This window comes from Macaca fascicularis, chromosome X (assembly GCF_037993035.2).
Source record: "Macaca fascicularis isolate 582-1 chromosome X, T2T-MFA8v1.1".
Taxonomy (NCBI): domain Eukaryota; kingdom Metazoa; phylum Chordata; class Mammalia; order Primates; family Cercopithecidae; genus Macaca; species Macaca fascicularis.
The window spans coordinates 124,299,218-124,324,631 of NC_088395.1; the positions used below are offsets into that span (position 1 = coordinate 124,299,218).

Genomic DNA, 25,414 nt, shown 5'->3' on the forward strand with positions numbered 1-25,414 from the left:
AAAAAGGATTATATAATACATATTGCCTTATTACATTTCTAACAGCTTTATTGAGATATAATCTGAATACCATACAATTCACCCATTTAAAGTGCACAAATCAATGGTTTTAGTATATTCACAGATATATGCAACAATATCCAGAGTCAACTTTAGAATATTTTTATTACTGCAAAAAGAAACCCTGTACCCTTTAGCTTTCATTCTCATATCCCCCCAATTTCCCTAGCTGTAAGCAACCAATAGTCTACTTTACATCTCTATAGATTTCTTTATTCTGGACATTTCATACAAATGGAATCACATAAAATATGGAATCACAGAAAATATGAACTTTGGTGACTAGCCTCTTTCAATTAGCATAATGTTTTCAAAGTTCATATGATAGCATGTATTAGTACTTCATCTTTTAAAATAGCTGGATCATATTACATTGTATAGATATATCACATTTTCCCTGTTACTTTTTTAAAATATCTTATATTCTTTCCATTGAATGTGTACAGATATTACTCTTTTTAGTGACTGCACAGTATTGCATGGTTTTGGTGCAACATATTTCATGTAACCATTAACCTACTGATAGATATTTAAGTTATCTCTAATGTTTATCCATTGTAACAATAATTTATAACCTACATAAAATATATAGCGAGAAAAGAAAAGGCCATGACTCTTCGTGGAAGAAGGTCCCACCTCTAGAACAATGGTCTTAAAAGTATGTTCCCTGACCTGCAGCATCATCTAGGAACTTGTTAGAAATGCAAATTCCTGGGCCTTATCCCCAGAGTTTTTGATTCAGAAATTCTGGTTTGGGACCTAGTGTTCAGTGTTTTAACAAGCCCTCCTGATGATTCTGACATGCACTAAAATTTGAGAACCATTGCTCTAAATATCTCTCACTGCACTACAGTGGCAATCATTATTTGGTTTCCAGTAAATTTTAAAAATTAGCAGGACTACAATAATTGGCTTTAACTCATGACTACTATGGGCATTACATAAGGTAGGAATATAGTAGTGAGTGGGGTATTTCTTATTTTTCTTTAGTGAGAGCACTTTAGTATACCAAAAACACTTCTTCCTCACATACTTTTCCTGTTTGACCCCTTATTCTCTCTTTCCATAACTTGAAAAATCAACAAGTAAACCATTTATACAGCTTTTTTTTGAGCACCTTAAAAATCTATCCTCAGATATATAACAAACAAAAATAGTCAAAGACTCGTTTTCATATATTGGAGGATTAGAGGGATTTTTTTTTTTTATACTTTAAGTTCTGGGATACATGTGCAGAACATGCAGGTTTGTTACATAGGTATACACCTGCCATGGTGGTTTGTTGCACCCATCAACCCATCATCTACATTAGGTATTTCTCCTAATGCTATGCCTCCCCTAGCCCCCCACCCCCTGACAGGCCCTGGTGTGTGACGTTCCCCTCCCTGTGTCCATGTGTTCTCATTGTTCAACTTCCACTTATGAGTGAGAACATGTGGTGTTTGGTTTTCTCTTCTTGTGTTACTTTGCTGAGAATGATGGTTTCCAGCTTCATCCATGTCCTTGCAAAGGACATGAACTCATCCTTTTAATGGCTGCATATTATTCCATGGTGTCTATGTGCCACATTTTGTTTATCCAGTCTATCATTGATGGGCATGTGGGTTGGTTACAAGTCTTTGCTACTGCGAACAGTGCTGCAATAAACATACATGTGCATGTATCTTTATAGTAGAATGATTTATAAATTCTTTGGGTATATACCCAGTAATGGGATTGTGGGTCAAATGGTATTTCCGGTTCTAGATCCTTGACGAATCACCACACTGTCTTCCACAATGGTTGAACTAATTTATACACCCACCAACAGAGTAAAAGTGTTCCTATTTCTCCACATCCTCTCCAGCATCTGTTGTTTCCTGACTTTTTAATGATCAACATTCTAACTGGCATGAGATGGTACACAATCTCACAATATACAATCATGTCACCTGCAAACAGAGACAATTTAACTTCCTCTCTTCCTATTTGAGTAAACTTTATTTCTTTCTCTCACCTGATTGCCCTGGCCAGAACTTCCAATACTATGTTGAATAGGAGTGGTGATACCATCTCTGTGGTTTTGATTTGCATTTCTCTAATGACCAGTAATCCTGAGCTTTTTTTTCATATATTTGTTGGCCACATAAATGTCTTTTTTTGAGAAGTGTCTGTTCATATCCTTCACACACTTTTTGATGGGGTGGTTTGTTTTTTTCTTGTAAATTTGTTTAAGTTCTTTGTAGATTCTGGATATTAGCCCTTTGTATGATGGATAGATTGCAAAAATTTTCTCCCATTCTGTAGGATTTCTGTGCACTCTAATGATAGTTTCTTTTGGTGTGCAGAAGCTCTTTAGTTTAATTAGATCCCATTTGTCAGTTTTGGCTTTTGTTGCCATTGCTTTTGGTGTGTTAGTCATCAAGTCTTTGCCGATGCCTATGTCCTGAATGGTATTGCCTAGGTTTTCTTCTAGGATTTTTATAGTTTTAGGTCTTACATTTAAGTCTTTAATCCATCTTGAGTTAATTTTTGTATAAGGTGTAAGGAAGGGGTCCAGTTTCAGTTTTCTGCATATGGCTAGCCAATTTTCCCAACACCATTTATTAAATAGGGAATCCTTTCCCCATTGCTTGTTTTTGTCAGGTTGAACAAAGATCAGACAGTTGTAGAAGCATGGCATTACATCTGAAGCCTCTGTTCTGTTCCATTGGTCTATATATCTGTTTTGGTACCAGTATCATGCTGTTTTGGTTACTGTAACATTGTAGTATAGTTTGAAGTCAGGTAATGGGATGCCTCCAGCTTTGTTCTTTTTGCTTAGGATTGTCTTGGCTGCACGGGCTCTTTTTTGGTTCCATACGAAATTTAAAGTAGTTTTTTTTTTTTCTAATTCTGAGAAGAAAGTCAATGGTAGCTTGATGGGGATAGCATTGAATCTATAAATTATGTTGGGTAGTATGTCCATTTTCATGATACTGATTCTTCCTATCCATGAGCACAGAATGTTTTTCCATTTGTTTGTGTCCTCTCTTATTTCCTTGAGCAGCAGTTTGTAGTTCTCCTTGAAGAGGTCCTCCACACCCCTTGTAAGTTGGATTCCTAGGCATTTTATTCTCTTTGTAGCAATTGTGAATGTGAGTTCACTCATGATTTGGCTCTCTGTTTGTCTATTATTGGTGTATAGGGATGCTCGAAATTTTTGCACATTGATTTTGTATCCTGAGACTGCTGAAGTTGCTTATCAGCTTAAGGAGATTTTGGGCTGAGATGATGGGATTTTCTAAATATACAATCATGTCATCTGCAAACAGACAATTTAAATTCCTCTCTTCCTATTTGAATAAACTTTATATCTTTCTCTTGCCTGATTGCCCTCGCCAGAACTTCCAATACTACATTGAATAGGAGTGGCGAGAGATGGCATCCCCGTCTTGTGCCAGTTTTCAAAGGGAATGCTTCCAGCTTTTGCCCATTCAGTATGATATTGACTGTGGGTTTGTCATAAATAGCTCTTATTATTTTGAGATACGTTACATCAATACCTAGTTTATTGAGAGTTTGCAGGATGAAGGTGTGTTGAATTTTGTCGAAGGCCTTTTCTGCATCTATTGAGAAAATCATGTGGTTTTTGTCATTGGTTCTGTTTACGTGATGGATTACATTTTATTGAGGATTTTTGCATCTATGTTGATCAGGGATATCGGCCTGAAATTTTCTTTGTGTGTGTGTGTGTCTCTGCCAGGTTTTAGTATCAGGATGATGCTGGCCTCATAAAATGAGTTAGGGAATATTCCGTCTTTTTCTATTGTTTGGAATAGTTTCAGAAGGAATGGTATCAGCTCTTCTTCGTACCTCTGGTAGAATTTGGCTGTGAATCCATCTGGTCCTGGGCTTTTTTTGGTTGGTAGGCTATTAATTACTGCCTCAATTTCAGAACTTGTTATTGGTCTATTCAGGGATTCGACTTCTTCCTGGTTTAGTCTTGAGAGGGTGTATGTGTCTAGGAATTTACCCATTTCTTCTAGATTTTCTAGATTATTTGCATAGAGGTGTTTGTAGTATTCTCTGATGGTAGTCTATTTCTGTGGGATCAGTGGTGACATCCCCTTTATCATTTCTTATTGTGTCTATTTCATTCTTCTCTCTTTTTTCTTTGTTAGTCTGGCTAGAGGTCTATCTATTTTGTTGATCTTTTCAAAAAACCAGCTCCTGGATTCATTGAGATATTGAAGTGTTCTTCCTGCCTCCATCTCCTTCAGTTCTACTCCGATCTTAGTTATTTCTTGTCTTCTGCTAGGTTTTGAATTTGTTTGCTCTTGCTTCTCTAGTTCTTTTAATTGTGATGTTAGGGTGTCAATTTTAGATCTTTCCTGCTTTCTCTTGTGGGCATTTAGTACTATAAATTGCCCTCCACGCATTGCTTTAAACGTGTCCCAGAGGTTCTGGTATGTTGTGTCTTTGCTCTCATTGGTTTCAAACAACTTATTTATTTCTGCCTTCATTTCGTTATGTACCCAGTAGTCATTCAGGAGCAGGTTGTTCAGTTTCCCTATATTTGTACGGTTTTGAGTGAGTTTCTTAATCCTGAGTTCTACTTTAATTGCACTGTGGTCTCAGAGACTGTTTGTTATGATTTCTGTTCTTTTACATTTACTGAGGAGTGTTTCACTTCCAATTATGTGGTCTGTTTTACAATAAGTGTAATGTGGTGCTGAGAAGAATGTATATTCTGTTCATTTGGGATGGAGAGTTCTGTAGATGTCTATTAGGTCTGCTTGGTGCAGAGCTGAGTTCAAGTTCTGAATATCCTTGTTAATTTTCTGTCTCATGAATCTGTCTAATATTGTCAGTGGGGTGCTAAAATGTCCCACTATTATTGTGTGGGAGTCTAAGTCTCTTTATACATCTCCAAGAACTTGCTTAATGAATCTGGGTGCTCCTGTATTAGGTGCATATATATTTAGGATAGTGAGCTCTTGTTGCATTGATCCCTTTACTATTATGTAATGCCCTTCTTTGTCTTTTTTGATCTTTGTTGATTTAAAGTCTGTTTTATCAGAGACTAGGATTGCAACCCCTGCTTGTTTTTTGTTTTCCATTCGCTTGGTAAATATTCTATCCCTTTATTTTGAGCCTATGTGTGTCTTTGCACGTGAGATGGGTCTCCTGAATACAGCACACTGATGGGTCTTGACTCTATCCAATTTGCCAGTCTGTGCCTTTTAATTGGGGCATTTAGCCTGTTTACATTTAAGGTTAATATTGTTATGTGTGAATTTGATCCTGTCATTATGATGCTAGCTAATTATTTTGCCCCTTTATTGATGCAGTTTCTTCATAGTGTCAATGACCTTTACAATTTGGTATGTTTTTGCAGTGGTTAGTACCAGTTATTTAGTGCTTCCTTCAGGAGCTCTTGTAAGGCAGGCCTGGTAGTGACAAAAACCTCTCAACATCTTCTTGTCTGTAAAGGATTTTGTTTATCCTTTGTTTATGAAGCTTAGTTTGGCTGGATATGAAATTCTGGGTTGAAAATTCTTTTGCTTAAGAATGTTGAATATTGATCCCCACTCTTCTGCCTTGTAGGGTTTCTGCAGAGAGATCTGATGTTAGTCTGAAGGGCTTCCCTTTGTGGGTAACCCGACCTTTCTCTCTGGCTGCCCTTAACATTTTTTCCTTCATTTCAACCTTGGTGAATCTGATGATTATGTGTCTTGGGGTTGCTCTTCTTGAGGAGTATCTTTGTGGCATTCTCTGTATTTCCTGAATTTGAATGTTGGCCTGTCTTGCTAGGTTGGGGAAGTTCTCCTGCAGAATACCTTGAAGAGTATTTTCCAACTTTGTTCCATTCTCCCCGTCAATTTCAGGTACACCAATCTAACTTAGTTTTGGTCTTTTCACATAGTCCCATATTTCTTGGAGGCTTTGTTTGTTTCTTTTCATTCTTTTTTCTCTGATCTTGTCTTCTCACTTTATTTCATTAAGTTGATCTTCAATCTCTGATATTCTTTCTTCTGCTTGATCAATTCGGCTATTGATACTTTTGTATGCTTCACAAAGTTCTCGTGCTGTGTTTTCAGCTCCATCAGGTCATTTATGTTCTTCTCTAAACTGGTTATTCTAGTTAGCAATTCCTATAAACTTTTTTCAAGGTTCTTAGCTTCCTTGCATTGGGTTAGAACATGCTCCTTTAGCTCGGAAGAGTTTGTTACTACCCACCTTCTGAAGTCTACTTCTGTCAGTTTGTCAAACTTATTCTCTGTCCAGTTTTGTTCCCTTGCTGGCGAGGCGTTGTGATCCTTTGGAGGGGAAAAGGCGTTCTGGTTTTTGGAATTTTCAGCCTTTTTGTGTTGGTTTTTCCTCACCTTTGTAGATTTATCTACCTTTGGTCTTTAATGTTGGTGACTTTCAGATAGGTTTCTGTGTGGATGTCATTTTTGTTGATGTTGATGCTACTCCTTTCTTCTGTTTGTTAGCTTTCCTTCTAACAGTCAGGCCCCTCTGCTGCAGATCTGCTGGAGGTGCTAGAGGTCCACACCAGACCCTGTTTGGCTGGGTATCACCAGCAGAGGCTCAGTTGGAAATGTAGAAATCACCCACCTTCTGCATTGATCTTGCCAGAAACTGCAGACCGGAGCTGTTCTATTTGGCCATCTTCCCTTTTCCCTACACAGCTTCAAGATGCCAGGAGATGGAAAGATTTTCATTCCTGACTCTCAAATATCTATTGATGATACCCACAGGACAATGAAACTTAGATAGACCTCAGCTCCAATTAGAAACTGAAATACTGGGGAAATGGGATTTTACTGAATTCAAAGATTGAAACTAGAAGGAAATTTAGAGGTATGCTAGTCAGAAGTCACATTTTGGAGAAAAAGAAAATGAAATCTGGTGAAATTACATTTAAACATAGAGGATGCACAGCAAGTTTAAACCTTGTCCCTCATTATATTATATTCTATATACAGCTTTACTATAATGGTTCTTGATCAGGGATGCATGAAATCCATCTGGGGAGATTTCTTTTAAATATGCATTTAGAAAGACATATTTTCATTATCTTACTAAGAGTAGTAAGAGGATAGTTATATCTTTATAACTATAAAAGATAGTTATAATTTAACTATCTTTAGAAGACATTAATGGACATCCAGTATCATATTGCCCTCTAATTCAGCAACGCCCACAGAAGTCGGAAAATGTCCACAAAGGTCAGAAGTACTTAGGCTTCTAATCCCTGTGCTAAGTAGTTCCAGATTGCTGTGTTTCATGTTCTTTTGGCTTTCTACTGTGTTTCTGTCCCCTGCTTTGATTTTAGTTATTACTTATTGTATGTATCAGAGGGTTTGTATCCAGCAGTCCTAACCTCTACTCCCACAGGTACTACTACCAATGTGAATTGGGGCGCCAAATAAATACAATCTTTAGAACCATTACAAAGATGATAGTAAAACAGGCTGTGAATGAGGAACTAGAAAATTCAGTGTAGGGACCCTGTAATACTTACTTTGACTGCTATGGAATGAAATCAGATATGGTATTCTGTAAGAAAGTGGCATACTGGCAAAACGTCCTTTACACAAACCAAACAAAAAAATTGACTCTGGGGATTTTTTAACCTCAGGAATGTGTGCATTCCTCCACCAAGATTTCTCTCCTGGTTAGTTTTTGTCTTTGTTTCTTTATTTAATAAACTTCATTTTTTAGAGCAGTTTTGGGTTCACAGCAAAACTGAGCAAAAAATAGTTACCATATATTTCCTATTCACACATACACACCCACAACCTCCCCCACTTCTGACATCCTGCACCACAAAATCCATGGTGGGTTTTTTAAAGCTGTGTAAATACTACCAAAGAGACAGCTTAAATTACCTGTAACACCACAGAACTGTGGGTATTGCTGGTAAAGATGCGTGTAGGTCCTGCCTTGGAAGACTGCAAATGGGATGAGAGGCCCATTTCACTGCCTCCAAGGGACAATTTCATGTGTTGGTCTTCCTCTTCCACAAGAGATCTGAAAGTTTTTTTACATAAGAAAGAAGGGGAAATTAAAACTTGTAAAATTTACAATGAGATCATTTAGAAAAAAAATCAATCACTATTGCAATCATATGACCATGCAATATGGTGAATATTGTTTCACTATATTATATGCTTGTATCACTCTTTATCTTAGAAGAAATGTATATTTGTAAAATGCTTTCCAAGTACAGAAAATACAGATGATAACTGAGAAATCAACTTAAAAGGTGGTTCAAAATTATAGTCACAGAGTTTTTAGAGGCCACAGTAATTACTGTTGATATTTTACTATTTAGATAGCAATGCCATCAAATTGTGTTGCATATAGTTAAAATTAATTTGGAACACCTAATTTTGAAAAGATAAAAATAATAGCTACCATTTGTTGAATAGTCATTATATAGCAGGTACTTGCCAATAATTTTATACACAGACTAAAGAAGGGTCAGAAACCACTTACCTGGGGTCAAAATGTTATTAAAGTGGTTGGCCCATGGTTTGAATCTAGGTCTAGTCTGATTCCCACTCCAAACCCCCATTAATAAAAGTAAAAGATTAGTTGTGATATATTAATGCATTACTTTCTCTTCTGTTATTAGTAATAGTTCCAGTCAAGCTCAACTGAACAAAATTTTTCACATGAAATAATTTCTTTTTCTAACAGTATCTCTCACTTACCAGTTTGGGATTTTTTGTTTTGTTTTGTTTTGTTTTTGTTTTTGTTTTGTTTTGTTTTGAGACGGAGTCTCACTCTGTCGCCCAGGCTGGAGTGCAGTGGCCGGATCTCAGCTCACTGCAAGCTCCGCCTCCCGGGTTTATGCCATTCTCCTGCCTCAGCCTCCCGAGTAGCTGGGACTACAGGCGCCCGCCACCTCGCCCGGCTAGTTTTTTGTATTTTTTAGTAGAGACGGGGTTTCACCGTGTTAGCCAGGATGGTCTCGATCTCCCGACCTCGTGATCCACCCGTCTTGGCCTCCCAAAGTGCTGGGATTACAGGCTTGAGCCACCGCGCCCGGCCGGGATTGTTAAATAGCTACAATCTAGTCACATTTCCACCTTTTCAAAGAAATGAATACTAAAAATATAAATACAGACAATTCTGTATTTGCATATATTGCAGTAATAATATTTTCAAGGGGCATAAGTAAGAGGGGGGAGAAACTTAGTCAATAGGTCACTTAGTTGCAAAAAGAATATGACAATACATTTGGCAGTTTAAAAATCTCACTTAGGTTATACTAAAAATGGGCCATTATTAACAACCTTTCATCATTTCGTAGAAGAGATCTTGTGTTTCTCCATAGGTATACATTGCTAAAACAGTCTCTGGATCACCTGCCTAAGAGTGGGGAGCCCATGGCTCATGAATTTGGTTCTGCATTCATAATATAGACTGCTAAAAAGACTGCTAAAGTAGACATTAGGAAAAAAGGAGAGCAGATTTTCAAGCGCTGGAACGCTTCATCTTTTCTATAATTTCCTCAATTTTGGATTATTTGCTTTTCTAACTGTCTAATTGAGCTATCCAATATCAGAAAGGTTTCACCTTTTTTTCCTATGATACCTATAACCCCAAGTTGATCAGTTTTAACAAGAAAAAGACTATACTAAAGATTCTACTTTTTGAATTATGACAACAACCAAGTGGTTTTAAGTCTTGCAATAATTAGCAAAAATTCTGGCTTTAAGGGTGACATCAATTCTTCTTAATGATATTAGAGCCATAGTATAACCAAAAATGAATTAATAATACATAACCATGTTTAATTCAATTCTGATAGATATTTAATAAAGAAGAGAATTTAAGTAAGATTTTAAAAAGCATAAAAGAAAATGGATATAGCCTTCCACCAGAGCATCAGAAATAGTTTAAAGAGAATTAAGTTATATTTATGATATATAGCACACACACACACACACACACTTTTAAACAACTTTTGTGGACAGGCATTTAAAATTACAGAATCAATTGGAAAAGTCAGAAATTGATTGATGGTGACTGGTATCCCTAACCAGAAAATGTCTATTCATCCAGATTATATTAATAGGATATTCAAGCAGACTGTTTTATTAGTTTCTGTATTCCCTGCACAGAGCCTGGCATGAGAGACTTAATATATGTCCTCTGAATGAATACAGAATCTTCTTTCTGTAGATCATTCCAAAGACATTTCTTTATTATGCAGTGCTTAAATGACCATCAATTTTATAAAACCATCAATTCTTACAAAACCACAGATGTAAAAGAGATAGGAGTAAGGCTGAATTCACATTGCCAAATGACATATGCTGGAAATTGCTTTTTTGAGTAAACTACAGATAACAACTTGTTTACTTTGTCATTTGTCTCTTGCTCTTAAAAACAGAAAGCAAAAAGTGAAAATGCAGCCCTTTCTTGCCAATATAATATACTTGCCTTTTTAATTAATTACTTCAAAAGCTGAAGAAACCTGGACTAAAATTATCTTTTTCATGATGTTTTATCAGTATCTTCTGACTTTTTAACATTCAAAACACTCCCTACTAATTTCTGCATTGGTAACAGTACATGCCATGTTAACCTTCTTAGCAGATTCAATATTCCCATCTATCTCCCCTTTATTAAGTTTATTGATTGAAAGTGAAGCACACTGCTCTTCAACATTGCAAAGAGGTAACACTTCTCTGCAAACCTCAAGCCACAATTATATCAATCTATACTTAAAGGAATGATTATCTGAGTAATGCCAAGAAAAAAAATTACAGTTTTTAATCTGATGTTTTTTCAACTCATATGGTTAAATACAATTACATGCAAGTCATTCCCAATGTGGGCAGGGGGAGCAGAAGGCATTTTGCCCCTCCTCCCACCCCCATGATTCGTAATGTCTACAGACATTTTTCACTGTCACAACTGGGGATGCTGCTAAACATCTTACAAAACACAGGACAGTTCTCTAGGTCAAAACTGTTCTCAGGCAAAAAAGTCAAGTGCCAAAGGTGAGAAATCCTAATATATAGGAATTTACTTTCTCAAGCAATTTCATGACTTAAATAATTTCCCCATCATAGGGTTGAATCCATGAGGTAATGCTAGCAATATGAAACACAGCAGGATTATTAATTACCACTAATTCTTCCAAGGCTACCTAACAGAGTACCTCTGCTCTCCACAGGCCTATCAGTTTGAAAATTCAAGTCTAAGAATAAAGAAGTAGATAATGGCTTTGAAGTTTATAAGAAAATTATGCAGCAAAGCTTTTGTTTTACATAAGCCCATGTAAGAATAATAATTTCCTAAATCTGCATAAAACAGTTGTTATTTGGATCCACTTTTACATGTTAAGTTAGAATCTGGCAAATTCTGTCTAAATAGTCCCATTTCACCAACCCTATAAAATTATTCATGGGAGAGACTATATTAACCAATTTTGTTTCTCAACATTAAATCTCTCTTTTCCCTACAATATTATAGTCTGTATATTGCTTGCATGCCACCCCCGGCCTACCCCATCACCACAGCACACATCTTATTCTTGAAACAATGGCCAACCATAAACCTCAAGAGCAATCTTTCACAAAGAATCGCTCAACCGTGCTTGCTCAAAGAAAACAACTACTTTTTTGATGAGTATTAGCTTAGAGATGGAGGCACTGTCTGATCATTTTACTGAAAGCCTTGTAAACGTGGTCAAACCAAACATACACAGACTGTGGCATTTCTCTGCACTGCATTTAAAGACAAAGGGAAAAAAAGTCTCAGCCATTGTCATATGTTAACAAAGGGCTGCCAACATTGTAATCTTGCCTCGAAATGTCCACATATTTAAAATTACCCGAAGGGAAACATGTAAGTGATATGAGCACACAATTCACAAAGATCAAGGTACAAATGGTTAGCAGATAGAAAAATGTTCAACCTCATCAGTATTCCAGAATATGCAAATTAACACAAAGATTCTATCTTTAAACCTGCAAAATTATCAGAGTACAAGATATACTCTCAAAATTGCTAGTGCAAACATGTAATAAACTCCTACTACTGTCTGCATAGAATTGTTCATCCAAATGGATTTTTTCAAAGGAAATTTAAAACTCACTAAATGGACAAATGTGGTTTTTTTAATAGCAAGCAACATGACAATGAAGAATTGTGTCCTGGTATCTATGTCCTGGTAGGTAGGCCACAGCAAGAGTGTTCTGCTGATCTGATTTAAATGTGTTTTCTTCAATGAATCCCTCTGTAGAGGTTTAATTTGGAAGAAGTTCTATAGAAAACCATGTACTCTTATAATTCATTATAGTAAACATGTTTGTTGGAATGCTATATGGGGAAGGAGAAAGCACCTCTTAATTGCATCATTTGGCTCAAAATCTACAAATAATCTTCCAATGCTCCTCAATCTCCATACCTAAATAAATCCCATGATAATCCACTGAAACCAGTACCATTGTGTTTAAAAAATAAGATATCATCTTGATAAATTATAAAATATGTACCTCAATTTCTTGGTTTCTACCATTGCAAATAGCAGTTCATGTTATACAGAAACCCAGGTGTGGTCAAATTTCATTGTCAAGGAAAAGGGAACATTTTAGTGCTTCTTGAAATTATTATCATGAAAACACAATAAAAACACTTAATTTTTCTTGGTAGAGAGGTTATGTGTGCCAACTCATGCATTGGTACATTAATGTCTAGCTCACATCAAATAAAAAGCCACATCTTGATACTGCTATGAATAAAAGATTGTCCTCTACACTTTCCTGTACTATTTGTAATTTCTGAGGGGAAAAAAGAAGAATTAGAGAAAAGCTAGAAAGGTAAAAGTATATGAACAACACTTTTCTATTTAGTTCCCTCATTTGTTTCATAGTGCTTCACTTGCCATCATTTCATTACCAAAAAGGTTAAATCTAACAATATATTCTAAAAACTCAATTTCACTGCAACAAAAGAATGAAAGTCCCAGGCCGGGCATGGTGGCTCACGCCGGTAATCCCAGCACTTTGGGAGGCCAAGGCGGACAGATCACCTGAGGTCAGGAGTTCGAGACCAGCCCAGACAATATGGTAAAACCCCGTCTCCACTAAAAACACAAAAATTAGCTGTGCACGGTGGCAGGTGCCTGTAATCCTAGCTACTCAGGAGGCTGAGACAGGGGAATTGCTTGAACCTGGGCAGGGGAAGGTGCAGTGAGCCGAGACGGCGCCACTGCACTCCAGCCTGGGTGACAGAGTGAAACTCCGCCTAAAAAAAAAGTCTCTTGCATTAGTGTCAAAAGTATAACATAGATATTTGAAGTTCCCAGATTAATAATATTACCTTAACTAAAGTTAGTGTCAGTGGGTTGGTACACAGGAACAATAACAATAACAAAACAAAATGAAAACAAAAACAAGAAAGCTATGAATGGTTTAACAATACAACAAAACAGGTTGGTTAAGCAAGGCACTGACTATCCACTACCCAATCCCCAGGAAAATAAAATACATATTGCTCACATTCACAATTTAAAAAGAAAATCAAGAAAACGGTTTTCTTCAAAGTACTTTCCATCCATTTGCTTTTCTGCTCTGAAACAGAGAAGTGTCTGCTAGCAGCAGCATTTGCTAAATGAAACATTTCTTGTGATAAAGTTGCATGGCAGGTGGAGAAGAAATTTCACCACCTGTTCTCATACTCATTTGAATTTCAGGGCTAAATCTGTCAAGGTATTTCCTTCCACCCTTGAGAAATAAATTAAAAACTTAAGATGGTAGAAGCCATTTCCCATTGGCTTTTCAAGATAGAGTCAAAGTATTCATACTGCATTGAATTTTAAAGATATTAATAGCTTTTCTACTCCTCTCTTTCTCCACATTTCCCAAACACAAGCCGAATGATATCACACAAGTTTGAGTGTACACATACTCAACTTTCATTACGAAGAAAAGGAACATGTTTTGAAAAAAATCGGGAACAAAATTTCCAACTCATGAAGTAAACTAATGTATATAAACTAAGCCTGGCATTTTTGTTGAAAAAAATAAAAACTTAAAATTTCAAATATTGAAAGATTTGTCCCCCAAGTAAAATGTCATTTACAGTATCATTACACAAAGAAATTATAAATATCATAGCAACTTCACTCTCTTTTTTCTTTTTCAAATACCAACAAGAGTGAGCTTGAAAGTAATATCTATTAATAAGGCATAAATTAATTGTTGTTTAAAGAATATATCTTCTTAATGAGGTGTTTGCCTGAAAGGAATCAAGAAAGATAAAGCTTTTGTTAGTTATTTGTAGTTTTTTTAATGACATAAATATATTATCATCTACTTGAAATCATTTCACTAATGGAACTCTTTAGTTACAGATGAGATTTTATAAAATAGCTGCTATCTTTCCAAGGCTATAAGAAGCTATTACACGGGCTATAAGAAGCTATTGCACAGGCTTCTTATACGCATGTCTGTCACATTTAAAATAGAATCATATTAATAAATAGCTTATGTCTGTTTTTAACACAGGAATAAGATCGTTTACCCAGCACCTGCTGTGTACTAAGCACTGTACCAGGCACATTCTAGTATCCTACTTAATCCTTGTAATAATCTCATTTAAAGACAGGGAACTGAAGCTTGGAGAGTTTAAGGCCTCACCATGAGTCTGGTAACTATGATTTGAACCCACATCTGAATCGAGAGCCCACATTGTTCCCATTTATACCAAGCCTAAAAAATTAAAAATAGCAGACAGTAGAGGCGATAAGTCACTTAGCATTTCAATGCTTAATTTATAAGCACAAGGAGGATATCAGAGAGATACATTCTGTTATAGGCAAGTAATTTTCTGGTTTAATTAATTCAATCTGAAGATCACTTACTTTTACCATTCTATTTCCATAAAAACAATACCAACACTAAAAATCTTTCATGCTATTGTCCCAACACATATGGGGTAGGGAGGTAGTAAATCCTAGAAAATAACTCAGATGAAATTTGGGGAGAATTTCACACGCTGATATCAACATTTAAAACAACAGATTCGGAACTCTAATGCCAACCATCACAATAACAGATATAACACTATGACGTAGATAAGGGAATTGGGCTAGACAAATGATACTCCATTAGATAACTGTAACAGGATAAAAGTTAATTACCCAAATCAAAAGGCATTTCCACTGAATATCTCAATCTTGTCCTTAAAGAACTTCAAAAGTAATATTTGCTCCCTCTACTTACCATATTTCAAGATTCTAGTATCCCTTTGTCTTTTAAAATTTATGTACCAGTTAAACTGCATCATGCCTAATTCATCTTGACCAAAAATGTTTTCTATTTAGAAAGCTTAGTTTATATATTAGTTCTCATTCTCCACATTTCTTATATTTGTGTGAAAGCAAGATAAGTAGATGGGTAGATTGGTAGGTAGATGGATGGATGGATGGATGAATGGATGGATGGATGGATAAATGGATACATGGATGGATGAATGGTAGGTAGATAGGGTATGTAAGAATCCATTATATTTTCTGAATGAGATAATTATTTTATTTCTAATGAAGTAATTTAAAAATAATTAGAAGAATGAATTTCTAAATGTTGATTCCATACCTTCTATACAAACAAGTGAATTCAAATCTTCCTTGCTTGTATAAAACCACATAGGTGAAGGAATGCACATGTAGTAATGGTGGTAGGGAGATGGCAATATGTAGAAGTGGGATGGGAGAAACAGCATGTGCTCCCATCACTGTCAAGAGTCCCCTTCCCAGTGTACAGAGGAAATAGTTACAATCCTCTGGTGAAGCATAGGCCCTCTGGAAGGACGCTTCGCCCTACAGCTAGCACTGCCCTTTGAGAAGTCTCTATATCTGCAGCAGTGAGCTTGCCTTCTCTTTCTTTAATCCAAAAATGAAGAAACTGGAATGGGTATTCCAATCCCTTCAGTGCCCAGGCCAATTTTCTAGGAGCTTTGCTTCCAGAGGATTTGTTAACCAAGGTGTCATTTTACTCCCGTTATCTGTAGCTCATCAACTTTAAAATTTGACTATTTTGCTAAGGTGCATTAAAATCAAAAAGCATGTTAAGAAAGAATTGTGTTTCACCTCCCTAAGATTTTTATTAAATATTCAAACATCTGAGTTACCCAATTTTAGCGTTTATTATTAAAGCAGATTCTACAAACGCAAAACCAATTAAAAATAACTGAGACAAATCTATTTGGGAACAGGAGACTCATTAATCAACTGCTAAAAGGTGTTGAAAATCCTATCCTTTTCTGAATTTCCCAGTTCTATTCAACTTCACAAAGTCAATAATTCATGACCAGGTCTTAAGAGAATGTTTATTTATCTTTTAAAGGGAAACATGAAAAAAACTAAGAGTAAGACTCACAAAGTAATAACCGTTGCATTCCATGTTATAAGAAATACAGCTGGCAGCCCTAAGTGTCCCAATGATTCTATGTATTTAAAGCCCATAATAAATTTACCAAATCTCAGTCTTGACTTTTTTAATGGCCTGGAGTCATCTCTAATTATTTCAATGAATGTAGGAAAAAATCAGTATCAAATCAATCATACGTTTTCAATATGACAGCCAGTATTTTTAAGACAGGGGAGAATAATACAAAAAAAGAAGACAGGCTCTCAACCTAATGAGTCTGGGAATCACTCTTAGGATAGTTCTTTCAAGTGCATCACAGATATGGGGCTCAAGGGAAGCAAAGACTCTAATTTAAGTATCATTTTTTGACATTAAAGTTATTGTCCCTTTTCTGCATATCTGCCTCATCATTAAGGGTTTTTTCCCACAAAAATTTGTTACAAGACTTCAACTTATCCCTTTTGCACTATGCTTCCCATAAATAAACATATCCATTGCTGGCCATAAGCTCTCAGGTTGTTAGGAGATGCAAAAAGTCTTTACTGTTACTTACAGCCCCCTCACCTATCTACATATTTAGTTATCATACTCTAAGAGTACATATGTGGTCTTTAACTCTAGAACTGGTTCCTGGTTTTTATCCTAAAATGTTTTAGAATCCACCATTTTACTACACTCCTAGAAAGCTATTTTGAGTAAGATCACTATAATATTCCAGTCCATATCACAGAGCAATTTCAGGATCTAGTCACAGACAACTCTGCTAATGTGAATAACAAAAATTGCTCTACCAAAACTACCGTAAGTGTTTATCCATGGTGCAGTAACTCTAAAGAAGGATTCATCTGGGCAAAGTATTTATGTGTCATGACTATACATCATTACCTAAAACATTAAAATTTATTTACAAAATGTATAATGTTTTTCTGGAAGGTAGACTGATTATTTGGGAAGGAGCTATTCCAAATTATAAATCATTGAGGAATTTGCCTCTTTGAGGGTAAGATGTTTATTTTTAGAAACACCATGTTCTCTGGCTAAAAGAAGGCTATGTGTTCTTGGGTAGAACATACCATTGTGATAAAAAAAAACATAGTAGGCATCAAGCATTCAAATCTCCTGGTCATTTAAATGGGAATTCTAAATTGAAGATAACTGGAGCATTTTCAGATTGTGTGTACATGTGTTTTGCAAAAGCAATCTATGAATTATGAAGTAGTAATGAAGTACTTATCTTAATCTGTGTGAGATAAATGAAAAAAGAGAAGTATTCCTTTCCTTCCTTTTATGCAGTCCTTTAAAGCAGTGTTTCACACTCCAAACTATATATATATATTTTTGAAATTTATTTATTATTATTATACTTTAAGTTGTAGGGTACATGTGCATAACGTGCAGGTTTGTTACATATGTATACTTGTGCCATGTTGGTGTGCTGCACCCATCAACTCGTCATTTACATCAGGTATAACTCCCAATGCAATCCCTCCCCCCTACCCCCTCCCCATGATAGGCCCCGGTGTGTGATGTTCCCCTTCCTGAGTCCAAGTGATCTCATTGTTCAGTTCCCACCTATGAGTGAGAACATGCGGTGTTTGGTTTTCTGTTCTTGTGATAGTTTGCTAAGAATGATGGTTTCCAGCTGCATCCATGTCCCTACAAAGGACACAAACTCATCCTTTTTTATGGCTGCATAGTATACTATAATTTCTGACTCTCAGTGCAGGTGAGAAGCAGACACAAGGGGAGAAGAGTCACCATGTAGATGAGAGTAGCAAGGAGTCAAGGTGTTAAAAGTTTCCCTAGCTAGTTGGAAAATGCTACTACCCTCACTCACTCCATCTCCATGAGCTACTTGTTGAAGCGATCATCATTTTTACATCTTCAAAATCCAATCTTTTCATATGTCAAAGATATGCTTAATGGTAATGAATTTTTAATGACCATTCCTAAAATGTTGGTCAGTCAGAAGAAATTTCAGGAATCTCCAATGTATCCTGATATTATACATTCAAGAGAGCTACAGATAAAATATTTGGATTCTAAAAGACAATTGCTATCACCAAAATTATTTGACCACCTTTGACCCTTGCTTCTTCCCCATCTCCCATGTCCAATCAACTGTTAAGTTCGACTGAATCTCTCTCTAGAATGCTCCTATCCCTCAACCCCCATCCACTCTCACTGCCTCTACCATAGTTCTTGTCTCTGTTACCTCTTACCTGGATTTAATTATAATTTTCACATACATAATGGTCTTTATATATACTGTGATTGTATTTATAGCTCAGAAAAGCACTCCCTTGCTCAAAGGTATTCAGTGAGTCACTGCTTGCTGAACAAAAGCCAAATCCTACACTCTTGAAGTCAAGGCTTCCTGGCCTAGCCCTCCTTAACTAATTGCACATTCCAGCAAATTATTCACAATAAATGTTTAATGACCATAGAACAAACAAAAATCCAAATTTACTTACAAACTACCAATTGTTTTGCTTTGGAATATATTGCTTTTACAAATTTACAGCTATGCATTTTTTGTCTATTGCTAAACAAGCAATGTGTAAAAGCCATTGTATTTAATCATTTTTAATAGAAAGAAAATTCGTTTAATTTAAATCTAATATCAGCTAAACCTTTATGGTTAGGTTGAAGCCCTTTAAGTATAAAAAATTCAGAACATAAATGTAAATACTTTTTTGAGTGTTAATTTTTAATTTATTTCTCCTAAACCCTAGTCAGGTTTTCTTTTTCTCTGAGTCAGTGATTTCTTTTATCAAACTATACACACAAAACACATTATCATTTAAGTACAAGCATATTAGCTTCAAAATATAAATATCTCAAATAGTTTTCTGCATTATGATGAACGGCATGTAAAAATAAGTCAAATAACTCTTAACTTTGAGAGTAGTTTCCATCGTAGAACAGATTAAAAAAACTTATTTTCCTTATCAGTTACAATTTGATGAACCATCACTAAAGCATTTTGGTCACTGGTAAATTGCTTCTAGTAAAATTACTTTCAGTCTGTGCCAGCATCATGGTATTTCTAAGCAACAATGAACAGAATCTGGATTTTTGATTAGTTCTTTTCATAGGAAATACAGTCATAACTTACTCTCTAACAAGACCATGATACGCAATAGCCCCCATTATTCGGTGGATACATTCCAAGACCCCCAGTGGATGCTTGAAACTATGGATATACCAAATCCCATATACACTACATTTTATTCCTATACATACGTAACTACCTGATTTATAAATTAGGTACAGTAAGATATCAACAATAATAACTAATAATAAATAGAACAATTATAACAATATACTTTAATAAAAGTTATGTGAACGTGCTCTTTTTCTCTCTCTCTTTCTCAAAATATCTTATACTGCACTCACCTATTTTCATGCCATGGTTAACCACAGGTAACTCATTCCAAGGAGTTAGAAACCATGCATAAGGGACAACGACTATATTCAATTACTGCATATATCAGATGAATAAACTTAACACTCTCATGTGAAGTAATTTGCACAGAGGTACAGACCTAAAAACTATTCTCTAAATTCATTTATAAAATCGACATTTATTGAGCATCAGCTATGTGCCAGGCACTGCACTAGACGATAGGAAAACAAAGAGCAGTCAGGATACTTGCTTGCTAAGAGATGATAATAAAAAACAATTACTTTCCAAATAATTAAATGATATAAAATTATAATAAATGTTTGCCATTATTTACTAACAAATATCATGTTGTATAATTCATATAAACCACAGTAACAAAACAATTGCCAACTTTTTTCTCTAATCCAGAAGAGTATCAGTTCATATTTAGCATATAAGCACCAAATAAAAATAAATAATAACATCAACTTTCCTTACTATTATTTTAAAGGAGTACTTGTTCTGTATCAGGCTATCTGCAGGGCTGGATCAGCAATCACACAATATTCACTATTCAAAAAAATAACCTGCAATTTTAATTATATGGAAGAAAGTCAAAACTCTTGATGATGGGACAGTACCTCATATCATTTGAAAAAAGACACTCTAATTGCATCTATCTATATGCTTCAGCAACATTTCTATGAAAAGTATATTAATGAGCCAAGTCTCCAGTCTACTTAAAACCAAACCTTTGTTTCCAATTCCACGAACTTTGTTTAGCTGTGAATCATTCAGAAATGACTGCATGCACACACCCTCTGTAGGAAAGTGATCATAATGAATGAGAAAGTCACTTCAATTTGATGATTCTAAGGGGTTATCTATCGGACAATGATTCACAATCTAGTGTCATCTATATACTTTTCAAAATTGTATTTCAAATATTTTGTAGGTCCACCCAAACTAAAGCTAGATCAGACTATTAATTAAGAACAAGTTTCACTGTCAGACAAGAGAAAAGCTCTGATATAATCACATCTAATAATCACATCTAATAAAGAGAAACCTAGTTAAGATTTTGTAGTAAGCTGATCTTTAACATTAATTTTAATGCAGTTGAAGAAATGGTATTTTAAAAAGGAAATATAAATTAAGACTGGATTAAATAATCAATACAAATGTACACAGATGGAGGAAAAGTGATCAGGCCTTAATATCACATTCTCTTTCACGGTAAATGGTATGACCAAAAGGGTGATTTCTAAGGTTCCTATCAGCTTGTGGATTGAAAGAACCCTGAGTGAGATAATTATGTGCATTATATGATGTCAAGGTCTTATCTCATTGATCAGTGAAAAACTCTATATTTTTGAAACCAGAAAAAAAAAGTGAAAATAAAACATGTTACAAGGCAACTTGTAAATGATTAGCCAAGTTAACTTAGAATTTTTAGAAACAGCTGTGGAGAGAGACTTAAATGTGGGAAGCAAGAAGGGAGTGCAGTTAGGTACAGAGGGATCGCATAAGCACAAATTAAGCCCAATTGCCCATACACACTCAACTGAGCTTGCCACTCCAATTCACCATTCTCATAATATTTGGTTCTCTAAATTGTAGTGCTCTGAAACACAATATTTTCAATCTAAACCTTTTAAATTTAAAATACCATCAGAAGGCCAAGTGTGGTGTCTCATGTCTGTAAACCCAGCACTTTCGGGGACACATGTGGGGTGGCAGGGGGTAGCTTGAGGCTAGGAGTTCATGACCAGTCTTGGAAACATAGCAAGATCCTGTCTCTACAAAAAAAGTAATAATAATAAATTAAAATACCATCAAGCCCCTGCACCTGCCATAATAGGAAAACAGACAATATCTAGAAAGTTTGGTAACCAGATCTGAGACCAGAACTTTCCTGGATGTACCTCCAAGTTTAGAAATGCCACTTTTGAGGCCATAACTTGCTGAAGAATAAAATATAATGGTCAATGACTGAGTAGCATAGACAGTCCTCACCTGTTATTTAAGTGTTCCTATTTCACTCAGTAGATGTTAATTGACGTTCAAAATTTCAATATTTGCCCCCTGCGCCTGCCAAAAACCAAACACTAAAGTGCATTAGCAACAACCACATAATCATATGCCACTGCTAGCTAATTATGTACTATGTTTTGAAGATTTTTTAAGGTTCTCAACAACCCGTATTATTTGAATTTCCAGAGACATGCAAGGACCTTCTAGTTGCTAACTATTATTTTCTGGTAGCCTTTGTGTTCAATCTGATTTTGAACAGTCTTTTGAATAAACTGAAAATGTTTTCAGAAGGTAGAAATGTAGAGTCCTTTGAAATTTTTTTCAATGCAATAAAATGCAATCAACCTCAACCAACTTGTATTATGCACACACTTAGTACTTTTTTTTTCCGTTTATTTAGTGTTATTTATTTTAATATTTATTTGCTTTTCCCTTTTTTAAATGGCTCTGATAACAGCGGAGTTATTCTGAATGATTGTTTGTTGCGTCAAATTTTATTAAGAAAACTAATTTCATGATTTTATTCAAAAGGTAGCACTATTACTTATTAACTTTTAATAAGAGACTTGGGCTATGTGAACCATCTCAAAATAGCCTGCATTTTAAAAAGAAAAAAATACAGTTTTTAAATTACTAGTATCTTCGATTTCACTCACATCTGTATTTTACATGATTGTACATGCTTGCAAAATTGATGTAATCAAAGCAATTGTGCCTATTTTATAAAATGTATAGCACAATAAAAGCTCTAATAGGAGAAACTTGTTTTCATGATACTTTCAACACAACCCCAGATTATAGTTCTGTCACTGGATAATTCCACTTTTTAATAAGATTTCCAGGAAATCATTGTTGCAAGGGCTTATAACTGCCTATGTAATGTTTAAACTATTATACTTTTCAAGAACAAAACTACTGATCCAGAGATTAATAAATATGGTTTAGTTACAGGAATGTAAAATTTGTAGAACCATGTGGGTTAATTGGAACACTTTCTACAACGCACGTGTAAGCCTAACATGATTGTGTTCAACTAGAGTGTTGCAGATAGAACAAATGACCTCCTAAAGATGTCCACATCTTAACCCCAGGAATCTGTGAATATGTTGTTACATGGCAAAGGAGACTTTGAAAATGTGATAAAGGTTACAAACTTTGAAATGGGGAGTGTCTTGTTTTATCCATGTAGCCTAATCTAATTACATGAGTCCTGAAAAAATGGAAGAGGAAGGCAGGAAAGTGAGCCGGAAAGCAACGTGAAAAGGATTCAACCTGCTTTGGTGGCCTTAACGAGAGAGGAATAGGGCCAGAACGCAAGCAATCTCTAGAAACTGAAATTGTCCTTTAACTTACAGCCAACAAGATGATAGAAAACTTGGTCCTACAGCCACAAAGAATGGAATTTTGTCAATGACGGGAATAAGCAGGAAACAGATTCTCCCCTAGAGCCTCAGCCTTGCTGACACTTTGATTTTAGCCCCATGAGACCAGTACCAAATTTCTGACCTGAAAAACTGTAAGACAATATGCCAAGCATGGTGGCTCATGCCTGTAATCCTAGTAGTTTGGGAGGCTGAGACAGGAGGATAGCTTGAGCCCTGGAGTTTGAGACCAGCCTGGATAACACAGCGAGACCTCATTTCTACACATAAAACTAATAATAATAAGCTGGGTGTGGTGGTGCGTGCCTGTAGTCCCAGTTACTGAGGAGGCTGAGGCAGGAGGATTGCTTGAGCCCGGGTGGTCGAGGCTGCAGGGAGCCATGATCATGCCACTGTACTCCAGCCTGGACAAGACAGTGAGATCCCCACCTCATAAAAAAGAAAACTGTAGGACAATAAATGTGTGACATTTTAGGCCATTCGTTTGCAGTAATTTGATATGGCAGTAATAGAAAAGTAATACATAGAGGTTTGAGGGTTTTTTTTTTTTTCCCATTGAGTATTTACATGCAATTAAGTAGTGGGAGGATAATGTCCACAGGAAAGTACTGAACATATTGACTGGGGTAGAACCCTTGGAACGTGCTAAAAAGAGTACACCAGCTACAGCACTGTCTATGGTAGCTAATTACCATGAGTGGGAAATGTGTGTAATCAGTGAAGGTGGAATAATGCTTCAAGCAACTATGGAAACATCAAGAGACACGAAGTTAATCCCGATATCATATGAGCAAGTAATGATAATTGCTTCAATATTTTCCTTCAACTTCACCACTTGACAGTATTCAAGTAAAGCTTTCTAACCTCTTCCTATACCACCACCCAATTCAAAAAGCTTTTCCCATCTACCATACTTCCCTTTTCTTCTAATCCTAGTAAGGTATTATATAATTAATAGATGAAATGAAAGTAGCAAAAGTCCATAAAAATGAAAAGGCACTGGAGAAATTACGAGCTTTGAAATCATGTGGCCCTAAATTTGAATTTTGGCTCAACTTGTGATTTGATGTGTAACATTAAGCAAGTTAATTAACCTCTCTGAACTTGTGTCCTTATTTGTAAAATAGTGAGAAGATGTACACTTATAGGGCTTTTTGGGAGGAACCAAATTAAGTGCTTAGCACTTCTATAATAGAAGAAAATAAATTGTATTATATTTAACTATGCTAAACTAGGACATTTTAAAACTTTGGAATATGTCTCGTGAAATTTAGAATATCTGTTATACATGCTAGATTAAAATTTAATATAGAGTTCTGAAACTTGTTTTTATTTTTATTTTTTTTTGTTATTGAAGGTAAGTTACTTCATTACTCCATTGAACTATATTATAAGAACTGCTCTCCAATAAATTGGGCATGTTCTTGCCTTAGCATGACATAAATGTGGGGGGGAAATGGGTTAAAAACAACAGATACCCTTATCATAGTAAGTTATGCTGGGAAAAATACTTTAGTATAATTGGAAACACAATATAATTTTATTTTAAACTAAGATTCCATCTTAGAGTTTGAGATCAAATTATTACTGCTTGGAAGGTAATATATGTACCCTTGTGTGCTATAAAGCACATAAGTGCATTATTTCCTGAACAGTACATTATTCCCTGTCCAACGTAAAGAATAGTATTCCATTCTTGTTGTTTAAAAAGATACCATCAAATTTAATCATAAATTGCTTCATTTTCCATCCTGTGCAATATGCACTTTAAAATGTGTTATCTACCTCCAATCCAAGTCTCCTCATTTAGTCCAGATAAATTTTTCTTCTGTAGTGTTTTCATTGCCCTTAAATCCATTATCAATATTGAAAATACAGTAAGCAAGAATTTATTTAACCTGTTTGTCTTGGTCCCAAATTTTCACGGCAGTAGAATAAATTCAGCTATTTAATTGTTTATGAATGAAGATAGTATGGAAGATAAAAAATAATCACTTTGAATGATCGTAAGGACTATGCGCCCCTAATCATCAGCAGAGTTATGCCTGGCACATAATAGACAGTTGAGTAACTGCTGAATGTTATAAACTTAACATACAGGGTGATTGAAAAAGAACTGAGCACTTTCTAAAATGAATTACTTAGTAACTTATTTATGTACTGATTCCCCAAGAATCTCATGTTTA

At 35.5% G+C, this 25,414-nt stretch overlaps 1 protein-coding gene across 16 annotated transcripts in view; it reads right to left on the minus strand.

Annotated features, from left to right (window-relative positions):
• KLHL13 (kelch like family member 13) overlaps positions 1 to 25,414 on the minus strand; it is a 415,357-nt gene that overhangs the window by 38,932 nt on the left and 351,011 nt on the right. For all 16 annotated transcript variants that reach the window (XM_045383813.3, XM_065538060.2, XM_005594436.3 and 13 more), the window contains one exon: positions 7,920 to 8,061. In XM_045383813.3, coding sequence (XP_045239748.1) covers positions 7,920 to 8,033 — 114 coding nt within the window. In that variant the 5' untranslated portion in view covers positions 8,034 to 8,061. The remainder of the gene's footprint in view (positions 1 to 7,919; positions 8,062 to 25,414) is intronic.